At 33.4% G+C, this 15991-nt stretch overlaps 1 protein-coding gene across 1 annotated transcript in view; it reads right to left on the reverse strand.

Moving 5' to 3' along the window:
• The window catches only part of DLGAP1 (DLG associated protein 1), a 296685-nt gene that overhangs the window by 105705 nt on the left and 174989 nt on the right, over window positions 1–15991 (reverse strand). The window contains exon 3 of the mRNA XM_087707223.1: window positions 7297–8319. Coding sequence (XP_087563349.1) covers window positions 7297–8253 — 957 coding nt within the window. The 5' untranslated portion in view covers window positions 8254–8319. The remainder of the gene's footprint in view (window positions 1–7296; window positions 8320–15991) is intronic.

Below are 15991 nucleotides of genomic sequence, written 5' to 3' on the forward strand. Positions count from 1 at the left end.
AAACAAAAAACAACTTCCAACGGCCGAGCCGCTTGGCCGGGGACCAAGCACTGGAAAATCGGGACTTTTTGAACATGTAGCAGGATACGGGACAAATTTTAAAAAATCGGGACTGTCCTGCGAAAAGCGGGATGTCTGGTCATCTTATGGAAGATCCCTCTCACAGGAAATCACGATCTTCTACATTCTAGCCTGGTGCCTCAACCACTAGATCAAATGTATCTTCCCAAAGTGTGAGAGTTATATGGTTCACGGATAGTTATTAGAGGTTCCATGAATTTAAAAAAGAAAATATTTTCACATCTATTATTACACTAGCTGGATACCTATACTTCGCAACAAAACTATGTGATTGGGCTATGCAACAATCTGTTGGCTCAGTGGTGGTCGGTGATTGAAGCACATAAGGGAATATTCCTTCTTCTGCCTTGAGTCCAGAAGCCGTTCCATAGATGGAAGGTGTAGACATTTTCATGAGGTACCAACATTTAGTACTGTAAGGAGCCCCAGACTGCTCCTGAATGAAGGAGTGGAACATCTACCAGTTTGAACTAAGATAATGGAATGTGAGGCAACTGGCAGTTGGAACTGAGTTCTTTTCAGGTGGGGATGGGGAGTAGAATGTCTAACTCCTTAGCATCAGAGTGTATTAATATATATTTCAAAAAATCTTTTCTTAGCAAGCACCTAGAAGCCAAGAGGAACATATGTGCCAAATTTCAAGTTTGTAGGCTTTACAGTTCTGGAGATTTCATGATAATATGTGAGTGGTATTTTGCTTTTATATACATAGATCACTTCTTTGTTATTTTTTAATATTTGATAACCGTATTTGATCATAATAGTTCTTTGTGATACAATTGACATTTGTTTTGTTTTATTTTGTCTTATGTATTTACAGATTGTTCTGAAGGGGCCCTGGGGATTTAACTAGGCCCTCAAAGGGGTATACGGCACAAATAAATTAATTCTCATTATTTCATAAGGGGTATCCAAACACTTTATAGGCTACAATTACAAATTGTGTACTGTCTGTACATGATTTGTATAGATGCTTTGTCTTGCCTTGCTTCATTCAATCTGGTCATGCAGTTCCTATTTGGCCAGCAATTCTTGTGGTTTTTTGTTGATTCTAACAAAATTCTTTCTCAGCTGGAGGTACTGAAAGAAAACTGAATCTATATTCCTATATCATATTCCCACATTTATAAGAAACACTTGTTTTCTCTAAAGCAGGTTAATCTGTAGATTTTTCTCTTATGTGTTACACTGAAATTGATATATTCTGTTGCAATGTTAACCTTTGGAACATACAAATTAATTCTTAAAACTGTTTTAATTGGTTTCCTATTTAGCAATTTCCAAAATTCCCTAGTGAGTTAAATTTCACACCTCTTATAGTTGCGAAAGTTGAGAAACACTGTTTCTCCAACTAATAGCTTGGGAACTCCAATCTTGGGAATAAAAAAAAAAACTAGGAAAACTAACTCTTGTAAAATTTTCAACACAAGTTACAAATTCTTGAAAAAAGTTCCTTCCATGCTCTGGCTACAAAATCAATTCCATTGTTTATGGATCACTCCCCCCCACCCCAATAAGGTTTTTCAAAATTCCTTAAGATTTAGCCAGATGAAAAATTATGTAGATTTTGAAAGCCTAACACTCTTTTTGTGATATTCAATTTTTTGAAACTGTTTAAATGTCTTCTTCATAATTTTGACATTTTATATAGCTAGGAGAAACTTTCAGAGGATTTTACTCTCACTTCCACTTCTTATTGTAACCCCTTTTTATAATCTAATATAACCCAACTATTTAAGATTCTTTCTTGCCTGGATATAATGTTTATATCCAGGCAAGAAAGATATATATATCTTTCATTTTACACAAACATTACAGAAAACACTACATATTTAATTCATCCTTTGTGTTAGTAATATGCACTGATTCATATTATCGCAGGAAAGAATTAATGCCTATTACACAAATATAAAGAAATCATGCTGCATGTTAAGTTCCTGATTAAAAGTTATAAATATAATTAAATGAGAGCCTTTGACACATATATATTCTGTCAACTTCTGGGATGGTTTGGCATCTTTTGAATGTTAAGTTTCCTTCACTGTATACTTCTTTTTACCTTCTGCTTGTTTCTTCACCTCATATGGGGAGGTGGACATATTTGATTTACCGAATCTTCCCATTAGTACAAAACACAGCTGCTATTGTTACTAATTAGGGTGCCATTTGGGATCATTCTTGCCAAAATATGTACAGCTGCATTGGCCATTGACTACTAGGGCTATATAAAAACCTCCTCAGGCCTGGGATCAAAGCACTCAGTCCATTTAGCGTAGTGTTTTTCAAACTTGGCAACTTTAATATGTATGAACTTTAATTCCCAGAATTTCCACCTAGTGTGAAACGCTGATTTAAAGGCTTGATGTGGGTGCTTTGCAGGCCTCGGTGTGTTTCCTGAGCATTTATGTTTATGCATAATGCTTGACTTGCTGCTAGAATGAAGTCCATCTTGATTAAAAGCTACTTTCCAGCACTACCCTCTTCCAAATATGAAATTAAGCAGTGGGTGATCAGACCCAGGACTCTTTTTGTTGTGGCACCATGGAACTGGAAATTCCTCAGCAAAATAAAAATAAATTACTAGCATGAATTTTGATAAGTTTTCATTGTCAATTAAAGATTTCCTTTCCTTCAACTTTGTTGAATTATAGAAGTTTTGCTATGAATTAGACTGTTTCCATTTTTACATTATTTGGTTTTAAACAGATAGTGTCTAAAAGCTAATTGCTGCTTTAAAAATAAAGTAAAATGACTGATAACCAATCCTTTACATGAACATGGAGATGCATGTATAAAATTATGATTGCAAGCTACCTATCAGGCTAAAAACAGCTAGAACTAACTATAGAGCATACCATATTTTGAAATAAAACCAAACAGCAGATAAAAAGAACAGAGCAATGATTCACTCCCCACAATCCCCCACCCAACTACAAAATATTTTATTGATCAAACCTCTTTTTTATTGTCTCTTATTTAATAAACAACAAGTCATAAATAAGATTTCAAAAGCCAAGTCAGTAATTTCAAACTATTATTGCTATAACTAGTACATTTTGTTGATAAAATGTCACCAGCCTCTGCTAATTTTAAGTTGGAGGTCAGTCATCTTGACTCTAGCTTTTGTTATCAAAAGAGATGGGGATCAGCTTTTCTCTATTCTACTCTACTTGTAATTCAGCTTAATGACTGCCCTGTTTAGCAATCATAGTTATAGTGGCACTAACTCGTTATTACAGAGTGTCTGCAGGTCCAAGATCAGGATTTGGGTAACCACAACCTGGAGATGTTTATGACTATTGCAGAGTCATGCAGGCACATGATTATCCTTTGTGTGCTCCATAACTTCCAATAAGCAGAGTAAATGGGGACGGGGCAGAAAAAATTAATGTCACAGTCACATAATGTCTCATTTAGCATCCTGTGACTGGCTTAACAACCTCAGCAGGAGTGAAGTTATATGTTTGTTTGTGGTCACATGAAGTTTTGCTTAATGATTGCATTGCTCAGTGACAGAGTTGCCAGTCCCAACTGTGGTTATTAAGCAAGGACTACCTCTATTCTGTTGAAGTATTGTTCTATTCTCTTCCAAATAGTTATTTAAGGTTTTGAATGATACAACTGAAGCAATTAGTACAAAAAAAAAAGAGATATGATTCATGTCATTAACAGCAATCTCACATTTTGTTTCCATTTCTCATGTGATCTACTCTGAACTTGGAAGTTAGTAGTACATTAGGTTAATATAATTAGATTATATTCTTGTTTCCCAAGTTTAATTAGATATGGAAACCATTTAAAGATTTTCATATCTCAAAGATTTTACATTTTGGTTTTAAAATAATATAATTCTCTATTTGCAGCATGTATATCATTGTTGCCACTAGCACAGCTCAAACTAACTACTTTTGTTCAATGACAATGAATGAGGATGCTTTAGGAGAATCAAACTGCCATATTTACACAAAATAATAATAAAAATAATAAAAGAAAATACTCAGAATTTATGATAAGCAAGGTAAGAATTTATGATAATAAAAACCCACTGCAGTTCCCGCTTCATCGCCTTCTCAACATTGAGCTGCCTAATTCAGCTGAAACCAAACACTGAAGTCCTCCATTCCATAAATGTGAATTGGATTTTTTAAAACTAATTCTAGATGGAACATAGAAATTTAAATCATCCTAACCTAATTAAAGTTCAGTAGTATAATGACATTAAGAAACAAAAGATTACTTCTATAAAATGATGAAACATCTATTAATAGCATTTCCACTGTGGTTAGATGCAATCCCCCCTTTACTTCGTTACTCAAAAGTATTATTGCATTGTCCTGCCTGGATTATATGAAAATAGAGGTGAATGGACATCATTGATATAATATCATGTCAATTACCAATTTTCTCAGTAATTTCAACCAATTAAAATATATAGATGTAAACAGAATGAAAAACAAGATTGAATTATCAAGATTAATGTTAACTTTTAAAAAAATCTTCAAACACAACTTCTAGAATGGCTAGAAGTTATCTCTATCTGACACAGACAGATGACAATAATAGACATGCTAGTCAGTAACACTGCTGAGAGGCCAGATTGTCAGTTGGGATCTATATTTCATGCTTCCAGAGTCACAGTAGATTAATAAGGATGAAAAATTATCTAATGATCATAGTTAATTCTAATATTCACATTCACTGATTACAGCTAGATTGGTCTCCTATAAACTTGAGAAGCTTAAATAAAGCAGCAAATGCAGAAACTATAGAAATGCAGAAAAAAACATGCTCCTTTTGTCTTTTGATATACTTTTCTTCATTTTCTCTGAATATTTATTTGCTATTCCGATAACCGCAGTTATGGAAATGTATGTATTTCATTGTATAGAGCTTTCATATTCTAAACTGCAAAAATAATGTAAAGGAATTGGATGTACCCAAAATCATTATATTTATAATCAGAATAGGATGACAATCTTTGATCAGTGTCATTAGTAAACCTGAGAATTTCCCTTACTTGAAAATTACCTATTTGAAAGTTTTCCCCTTCAGGGAAATTAATTTTTTAAAAAAACCTAACAGCTCTCTTTGCTTAACACATTTGTTTTGTTGTATATAAACATTAGTGAACATGGTTTCTTCGAGGGATAACAGACATGATTTTGCAAATATGTATGGTTTATAATTATAGAGTTGTTTGTTAAAGAACTTTCCAAAATCTTATGCTCCTATATTACTGTTTTAACTTTTAATTTTACTTCAATAATAGAGTTAAACAATATCTAAAGTACTCATCTTGGACCCTTGTATCTTCCTTGTATCCATTATATTTTATTAACCATCTCAAAATAATGAAATTTCTTACTTCTTTCCAAATAAATGTCAGCTAAAATCTTAGGTTGCATAGCAAAAAGTAAGAACAATTAAATACACATTCAGTATACATTTAGGATGAATTTTATATATTAAGTGAAGAAGAGTAGGAAATGCCCTCTAACAGTACAGGCATATACTGTACATAAGCCCTCAGATATGTTAAGCTCTATTAAATTAAGTGGAACTCATTCCTAAATATACAAACTTGCATATTAATTTTATTTCAGTGAGAGCCAATTCTATGACTTATATTATCCGCCCTTGCAAAAGAGCCTATGCAAAAAGAAAATATCTCTCTGTCTTGTCTGTCTATCTGTCTGAATCCATCTATGCACAGTCACACAAACACACACACACACTTATAGACAGTCATACTTTAGGTCATGAGCTGTGTAACTGACAAGTCTCTGAAAGTAAAGCTATTTTTTTTCTGGCCTGACACACAACATAACAGTATCATTATTTTGATATGATCAACTGAATCCTCTTCATTCCTCACTTTATGATGCTAACAGTCCCCCAAGAACATAAGAATATGCAGAGATAAACATTCATGCAGGACATACATCAGGCTGTTTTATATTTCTGAATGCACCTTAAGGTACATACAAATATTTTTGTATTCAAAAATAATCCCTTAAAACCTGGTACTCTGGTTCATTTCTAGGTCATCTGAACTATAACACTATAAGTCAGCAGGACAATAGAATCCCATCCTTTACCTGAACATGAAGATGCAAATGCAAAATTATGATTGCAAGCTGCCTAAACAAGAACTAACTATGGAGCACACAACATTTTGAAATAAAACTAAACAGCAGATAAAAAAAACAGAGCAATGATTCACTCCCCAAAATCCTCCACCCAACAACAACAAAATATTTTATTGATCAAACCTCTTTTTTCCTCATAGTCTTCTCTCTTCTTTGTTTGACATTACTCCACTGTCCATGCACAGTTAAGTGTGCCATATCCATTTTAAAAGAAAATGCATAAAAAATAATCCACAGATCTTTTACAGCTGAAACTGTGTTAATTTTCTGATCCACGTTCTTGCTACAAAAATTAACCGGCAGTATGATAGCTCCAAGAGCAGACATCTGATTCTTGACATTTAAAGATACAATACTGGTGAAAAATAGTGACGCTTTATTAACTGCAAACAGCTTGTGCGGGAGTCACTGATGTACTCCCAAAGAGTATAATCAGAACATTCAATAATTTCAGTCTTTCAACTTTGCATTTTTTCCAGCGAGTGCTAGCTATTTATTTTAAAGGAATAACAGCCGGGAACACCAACCTGGTCACTTCATATAATTATTTCCTAAAGGCTGTTCAGATGTTTTGTATGTGACAAAAACTGACTGTAGGTTGGTTCATAGTATACAAAACGCTGTGGCATTACTAAGTGTTTAAAGGGTCTCATGTTTTCATCACCAAAATAACATGAAGGCAGATCTCAAGATTACAGAAACCAACAAATCTCTGTCCTGGGAATATCAGTCCATTGAGATTGTAATGCAAAATGAAAGCTTTACTACCTCTAGCTCCTTGTGACCCTGCTGTGCTGTTGTGTGTGCCTAGAGTGCCTTTTTAATCCCCCACAATTATTCAAGGAGCTCTTGTTCTTTTCACATATTAAGAAAGTGAACCAGTTGCTCACTGTAGGAATTCATTCAAAACACTCCTTCTTAGCAACCAAAATGCAGATTTATCCATAATTTGTGTTTAGATTAACTCCCACTTGCATCTTTTCATTTGGAATCTCATCTCGGTGTGAAAAAATATACATAGAACCAAGAGCCGTACAAGCAATCAAATAAATGACATATACTATACCTGAAGATATTGGCAGGACCGTTCCTGTTGACAAGTCTCTGATTTCAGTACTGTCTGGTCCATGTTCATAGAGGCTTTTTGATAAACTTCACGAGCTCTGCTTACTGTCAGAGTAGAGGACCAAGAGCTTTTTTTCATTAATTGAGCATCCAAATTTACAGGCAGGTTTGCACAGGTAGAACATTTAACATCATTATTGCTTCTGGAAGGCTTTACTGCATGTTCATTTAGAGTATTGTAGGCTTCCATAAAGTACTGAGAAGTAGAACGATCAGGACATCTTCCCATGGTCATCATCCCAGTTGGTCCATGATAAATGCAAACATCATTATCTAGGTTGTCATCTGAGCTCCACCATCCAGACGCATTCGACCTGGATTTTCCGTCTGATCTTCTATCTTTACTTTTGCTACGTTTGCCATATCTTATACTATGCATGTCTTCTGGGCTTGCTTTGCCTCCATTGATGCTACCCTTTGATGGGCCTTCAAGAGAATGAGATTTTGTGAAAAGCTTTTGAACAGAATGCACCAAGTGGCGGATTCTTCCTGGACTATCACTACGATGTTCTACAGCAGTCCTTTTGTACTGTAAAGTATGATAGCCATCTCTATTAAGAGGAAGCTGCCTTTCAAACTGGTCCAAAAGATTGGCAGGGATGCGATTACCTTTACTTGTTGTTCCATGTGGCACCAAAGCACATTCATCCTTAAGTCCTTTGTGGGAATTATAACGTCTCCGAGGAAATGTGCTGCTAGCAATCTGATCACTGTATGGAGCCATGCATTCTCCTTGAAAAGAGTTTCTTTGAGTATAGTAAGTATGATCTGCAGAATGATGGTCCATAGGATTTAATAAATATGGCTTCCTATCTGAGTGATGTATCAGAGAGTCACATACAGGTTCACAGGAAACCCCATGATGGTGACTGCGGCTGCCAGATAATCCTTTCATCATTGATGCAAAAAATGTCCCAGAGTCATCTGAATATATGCATGTATTTTACTGATCACCAAGAAATTCCTAGAAAAATAGAGAACAAAAATATGATGTAATAATATGCATATTTGATTTTTCCTAATTGTATTAAAACATTTGAGGCATTTTGAGTTAATTCCTAATGAAAATCAGTGTGATTAAATTTATCATAGCCAACTTTAATTATAATAGAAATTAAATGCAATTAATATTCTGAATCCAAATTAAAAAATATATGGATGCTGTGAAAATTCTTTAGTAAGTCATGCTACAATTGGATATGTTAAAAGATACATACCTCCTCTGATATATATATAGTATAGTGTAGTATAGTGTAGTATATTTGGAATTTGTAGCAGTATTCATTGAAGCACAGTGGTAGGTAGTACAAGTAGACCTTGACTTACAATCATTCATTTAATGATCATTCAAAGTTACAATGATAATTTAAAACTGCTTCTCATAGCATTTCCACAGTCATGTGATCAAAATTTGGGTGCTTGGCAACTGGCATGTATTTATGATGGTTGCAGCATCCAAGTAAAATCAATAGCGGAAACTGTATTTGCTTAATGACCGTGCAATTCACTTAACAACCATGGCAAAAAGATTATAAAATCGGGTGTGATTGACTTAACAATTGCATTGCTTAGCAACTAAAATTCCAGTTCCAATTGTGGTCATAAGTTGAGGACTACCTGTATATTGGTCACATATAACTATTAAACTAAATGAAGACTACAGTAGTTCCTAAGGAAATAATGTATAAGAGTAGTATGTAGATTATGGATTCATGTAACAATACTTCAAACAAAACAATCAGTACTATTGTGTGTGGTTGAATCTATCTCTCTTCATCTAAGCTCATGCAACTGGAATGCATGGAACAAATCACAAAATAGAAAAAGGAGTTATTTGGCTATGGGATGTTTCAATTTACAGTCACACTGATGCATTTGTCAATGTTAAGATTCAGAGAACTCTAAAATCCTTTAAAAAGGAACAGTTGTATATTTAAAACAGTAAGTTTGGCATAGTGGTTAAGGCACCAGGCTAATAACCAGGAGACCAGTTCTAGTCCTGCCTTAGGCATCAAAGTTGGCTTGGTGACTTTAGGCCAATCACTCTTTCTCAGCCCAACCCACCTCACAGGGTTGATATTGTGGGGAAAATAGGAGGAAGGAGGAATATTATGTACTGTATGTTGTCTGCCTTGAGTTACCTATAAAGTAATGAAGTAAAAATGTTCCTATGGAGATTGTTGAGATAACATGTCAGTCAGCCAACAAATTCTACAGTTTTGAAATATTCATAATTAAAGTTCAAGATAAATATAATTTAGATATATCACATATTATTGAGATGAGGAATAAAATTTCATTTGATAGCATGGCTGAGGAGATAAATTAGAAGCAGCTCAAAGGGATTTATTTCAGTCTTTAATGTTCAGTATGTGGTCCTTTTATTCTTTTCAATCTCTCACACCTGCTTTTGACAAGAAGTATTGCCAAGTATTTTAAAAGTATGTACTTCAGGGTAAAATAAATAGCATTTTGAGTAGTCAATCAAATGGAACACAATAGTTTATTTAAAGATGAAGACGGTTTTAAAAGCATTTAAGAGCAACTCAGCAAGAATCAAGTCTTTTCAGTTACATAAGTTTACTCTTTCTGACAATTCAATGTTGCTACCAACAATTTTTCAAACATGATCTACTATGCTAAGAATAGTCTTGCAAAATAGTCATTATGTAGTTTCTGGGTTAAATAGTATGAATACCTGTGGATTATATTCAGAACTGTATGAAATGTAAGAAAGCTTTTATTTGTAGAATGCATGTGAATGAAAACGTAAAGGAATATTTATTTTTGGTAAAAGTTCCCTTCTATGTTCCTGAGTAAGTTATATGGAGATCAAGGAGTGCAAGAAGAATGGGAAGTTCCCTTTTATGTTGAGTAAATAAAACCATCCTTTTTTTCAAGGAGCTTTGTTCAATACAACTCTGTAACTAATCTTGTGAGTGAAACCAAGAAGTTTTCTAATTTCTCCAATTAAAATAGGAAGAAATAAATGTGGATATAAAGCTCATACGTTTCTACACATAACAGTGATACGTATACCCAGCACAGACTACAATACACATCATGTGCACATTTATAGCATGCAAAATGAAATGCCTAAAGTGATTATTGAATGTTGTTGCCTGAATGCATTCCATCTCTCAAGGCTGTAAGGAACAAATCCCGCTCTCCAAATATTTCTGAACTACAACACACAACGCACACAATACGCACACAGAAAACCCTATTGGGTTAAACAACATTTAGCAGAATGTAGACAAAAAGTATGACATAGCCCAGAAATTAAAGGCATCGTTAAAGAAAAAAAATGGAAACAAAAGTAGAACAGGTTATACAGACACTATCCTCTATAAGCTTTGTATATTTTTCTATCCTTGCAAACCGTTCTTGAATTCATCACATCTATCCAAATTTCTTTGCTTTTTGTTTTCTGAGAATCTTGCCAATTCCACTCATCATGGCTTTCTCAGTCTTCCTTTTCATTCCTCTTCATCTATTGCTTAGCAACTTAGTCCTTATTTACTTTATTATATTGGACACAATGTTGAAGAGGATTTCTGCGAATACCAGGGAACAGTCAAGAAAACAAATTAAAAATTATCAAACAAATCAGCCAGAGGTCTCATTCAAGGCATAAATGACTAGGCTCAAGTTATCTTATTTCAGACACAATATGCAAAAACCTAACACTCTAGAGAAAGCTCTAATTCTGTGAAATATGGAAGGAGAAAGATCAGCAACAAGGTGAATGGACTTCCTTTCTTCCCTCTCTTTCCCTCCCCCCTTGACTTCCAGTCTCTACATAGATATGGTCAGAATAACTGAATTGCATATTTTAAGATTTACAGTTTCTGCATGGCCTTTTCTAAGTGGGCATGTGTGGAAAACTAGAGAGTTTTTGTGATGGACTGAGGTTTGCCAGAAAAAATCCATCTTGATCGAAACTGCAACATAAAGTCAACAATACAAATGGCAGATACTGAGCAAAAAACATCAAAATCAACTTTATAGACTATTAAATCTAATTCTTTGACCTGATATAGGAATAATGCCAAATCATTGTATAGTATTATAAGAAAAATATGTGATAAACACTTTTGGGCTATATTCAGTTTTGTTTAAATCACATTGCCATGACCTCCAACATCACAAAACTATTATTCATCCTGTGAGTTCATTAAAGCAGGATCAATTTAATTGTAGTCCAAATTAAAGTATTGGTATAATAAACATCATTTGTAGTTTTCCAAATCGGGATAGAATGGGAAAAGAAAAGTTGGGGAATATTTAAGGTTCTAGTAATTATGATACCTCATTATTTTGAATGGCTCAAATTAAGCTGTACTATATAGACATTTACAGCATATAAATTAAGATATATTTATATCATTGCCTTTACTTATAATTAAATTGTAAGTGAATATATCTATATCATTGATTTTTCTAATAGTTAAACTGTGAGTTCCTGATTTTTGTATTATTTATTGCTTTAAATGTTGCAACCTTCTTCATATATGGCATGTTCCAGACATAGATGTCTATAATTCAATTCCTGTAGTAGCACTGTTTCTTCTGAATGGGGAACATGGCAGCTGTAGTTCAATATATATAATTTAGGAACACGTTGTTGGAAAGAAAGAACTAATTCCAAGGCCACCTAAATTGTGAAATTACTGAGAACATGGGTTTTTTGTCATTATGTGAAGAACAGATGAACAGCTAGTTATATAATCTATTCACTTACAAACATGAACTAAAGATGAGCTACTGCCCACACAGCTCAATGTTAATAGGAAGAATAAAACATGTAACCTGAGTAATCTATGAAAAAAATTATGCCATACTGATTCTTTAACAACTATTTACACAACCAGATTTGTATGAAATATCAAAAAATGAACAAGATTACAGTATGTTAAATCCATCTAACAGAAAGATCCAGAACTTAGGTATAAATATGTAGCACATTATACATTATAATACAAGATATTACATGATATAGATTATTTTCTGCATGCTTAAAATGTATAATATTATACAGTAGAGGCAGAGGCAGATTAAGAATCTTAGTACAGTTTAAATAAGTCCCAAAAAATGTAAATTGGGTTTTCTACTTCGTCACAGAAATCTGACAGCAAATCCAAAATGGTACTTTTGGATCTCAATCTTGCTTTGAATTCCAGGACAGATAATAGCAAGAAATTATACTGATTCTTATTAGTCCTGCTTGAGGGCCAACTTGGAATACCAGTTATAATGTCCTCTATAATTGAAACATCAGGCTTAGTTCTCTAATATAAACAACTTGTTAATCACATTGGCTCGCCATGGATTTCTTTTGCTATGTCATACCCTGCTCGTCTGGAACAAAAAAGTTTCAAAATATATCACCTGTTTGCCTGTATTAGATAATCTTGCCTAGTTCTTGCTTTTTTGAACTTTGGCTAAAGATCTTGGAGTTTGATGATTTGCCATTTTGATTGCCACTACTGTTTCCTGTCCCATGCCTTACATTTTTACAATTTATCAGACTGAAAACCAGTTTCACCCACAGAAGACCCTCTCTGGCCTGAAATGTATTACTCAACGCACATGTGGACAGTACTTCTATGAAAAGGCAGAGACTGATAAGTACTTTGCATAGAAATTTCCTTGCAATGACATGGATTACTATTATGTAAGGGTTTTGCCACTGGAAAAGGAAGCTGGGAAAAAATTCCTGAGCATTGTGTGTTCATTTTATGTAGCTGTGGATTGTGGCAACAGCCAAAATCTACACCATACTCCTTGTATGTCTTTCTCATTCTCATTCCTTTTCCTCTCAATGTTTGCCAATTACTACACTAAAAAAACCTGAAATTTCAAACAAATATGACTACAAGAATAAAACTGCTTTAAGCACTTTAATGTCAGTTAATTGACAATATCAATACGGAAAACTTCATATACATGGTATTACATTTCTTTACAACAAACTGATGTTACATAAACCAATATATATTAACAAAATATAAACTTTAAAGCTTGGTTCTAAAATCTACAGTCACTTTTTACTACATAATTAAGAATGCTGCTTAGCATGACTCATATGTCGTTCCTAGATTAGCACTATTCAAAGCTTGGAGTGCTTTTAGTAAAATAGATCAAGATTCACTTGTGGAATTATAGAAAATGAGAATAATTTAGAATAATGAAAGGCAAATGTGAATGAATAACAGCATAGTCACTGAAATAAATTATACACATGACATTTTTGTATTTTACTACTATTGTCTTCCAGCTCATAAAGAACAATGGACAATCTCATTATAATTTTTATAAAATTAACTTTATTTTAATTTATTAATTAAAAGGAATACTTTTTAACATTTGTGAAATAAGAAGTGCTATTTAAGGAAATATTTTTTAAAAACACTCATAAATTTACACTTTAAACAAATTAGCTGTGTTTTGTCCACAAATTCTTTGCAGTATAAATTGCAATGAATTAATGAATAGAAGCTGGTGCATTATTTAATTTTTATTAATCACATTTATATAGCCACCCATTTCACACACAAAAATTATTAAAAATATTTAAACGTCCCTAAAATGTGAACCATTGTAGCTTAAGTTGTCAGAAGAGTATTTGTAATTTTAGTCAGAACTGAGTAACTGGATCCATTTTTCACAGAGTCTAGGTTACTATGGTTTCCTATTGAATGCAAACTTGGAAACACATCTGGGCTAGTTGACTAATCTGAGAAATGGGCCAAAAATATAGTTGGTTGCGTTCATAAAACTTAGCTAAAAGATTGTATATACTATCACTATTTTGTCAACCTTTCTAAGCATGCCACCCGTTTTGGAGTTTTGGAAAATGGCCCTTGTGATTTATAATAAAGAGTCATGTGACTGATTCATTAATCATTAAACAAGTTTGTTAGTTCAGAGTACTATATGAATGTAGCCTAGGAACCATTTTGCAGCAATCAATTGGGATTCAATCAGCTTTACAGCAATATAATGGCATAGCATGGGTTGCTGCTAATATATAGTATGCTACAGTCATTACCTATTTGAATAAATGAAGTACTTCCTTTCACTCTTCAATCAAAATAAAGCAGGAAGGAAGGAAACTTACAGATTGATAATCAAATTCCCCATACATCTTTTTGATATGACACTGCTTCCAGAGCAGCCATCTTTATATCAATAAAAGCAATTCTTGAAATAGGATATAATATTACAAGACATTTGGTAATTATTTTTTTCCCAAACAATATGTGTATAGGTTAGAAATAAACAGGCATTCTATCATGTCTTATTAAAGATATGTTTAAAATTCTCTCATGCACAAACCTGGAGAGATGATTTCTTTTAAATATTATGAAGCCAGCAAGCAACCAGTCTGCTTAGAGTTCTGGTATGTATGTTATACGTAATGTGAGCACTAGAGCCTAAAATTAAAATAGATGGCTGCAGCAGGATAAAATAACCACTGTAATCAATAGTATTTTGCTTACAGTTAAACAATTTAAAACCCATTAGCATCAATGAAGACTGGAAGGACAGTTAATATTCTTTGACTTTGCTCTATCCAGAGCAACACAGAGTCTGAAAATTGTGTCAGATGCTACTTCTTTCTAATGTCTAATAAAATCAAAATAAAATTAGGTCTAGGTACAGATCATTCTCAAAAATGTTCTGTTGGGGATTATCAAAATAATTATGACCTAGAAAACAATTTACAGTTATATATTAGAAGCAATTAATTCATTTATTCTGCCTCAGGCACTCTTTTCATGTTCCAGATCAAATTAATTAGATACATTTCAAACTACCCATGTTGGCCAAGTAAAACACAGAAGCATCTGCACTATGTACACCTATCAATATATTTTATTATTTTTCTTAGTTGCATTATTAAAAAGGTTCTACAAATTCATAATCTGACAAATAATCCTTTTATCAACATATAAGTGGACAGGTTATTTTTAAAAAGCAATTCTTTGGATTTTGGCTTAAGGATATAATTAAATGTCACATAACCCAGCAACCAAGGTTATAATACATGACTAATTTAAAACTATCATTGACAGATTAAAAGTTCCAGGCTCTTTTTTTAATCCAGGCGCTGCATTCAGTACAGAAGGAGATGACAGATATTTTTGTGGAAGCACTGACCTAACTTCTCTTCTCATTCAGAAGCACTCAGGAGTACAGACACTCCCGAGAAGAGGAACACGGCAGCCTTCTGATCTCATGAATCTTCAAAGACCACCTGAGCATGTGAAACCTCTACATCATGTTTTCTTCATCATATCCATCAAAACAGTAAGTGAATTGTTCTAACAATCTTTTGTATTAAAACATATAAAGCTATGTAAAGTTAGTATTCAACTTAATATAAAAGAAATCTACCAAATGTATGCTCTTTGTTTTCAATTTTTTACCAGCTAAATATATGTTATCAATTTTTTATGATAAATCTTCTAATTATATTTTGTTTAAACCAGTTCACGTTTTCACCAATGCCACAATCCATGTTTAATTAATTATTAATGAAACAAGCATCTCTTAAAATATGCCATAGTGGTCTAATGGTTACGGTATTGGACAAGTACCAGGGAAAACAGGGAAACCAATTTCAGATT

The sequence above is a fragment of the Thamnophis sirtalis genome, unplaced genomic scaffold (assembly GCF_051295495.1).
Source record: "Thamnophis sirtalis isolate CommonGarterSnake01/CBP01778 unplaced genomic scaffold, rThaSir2_p1.2 scaffold_2, whole genome shotgun sequence".
NCBI classification, from domain to species: Eukaryota; Metazoa; Chordata; class Lepidosauria; order Squamata; family Natricidae; genus Thamnophis; species Thamnophis sirtalis.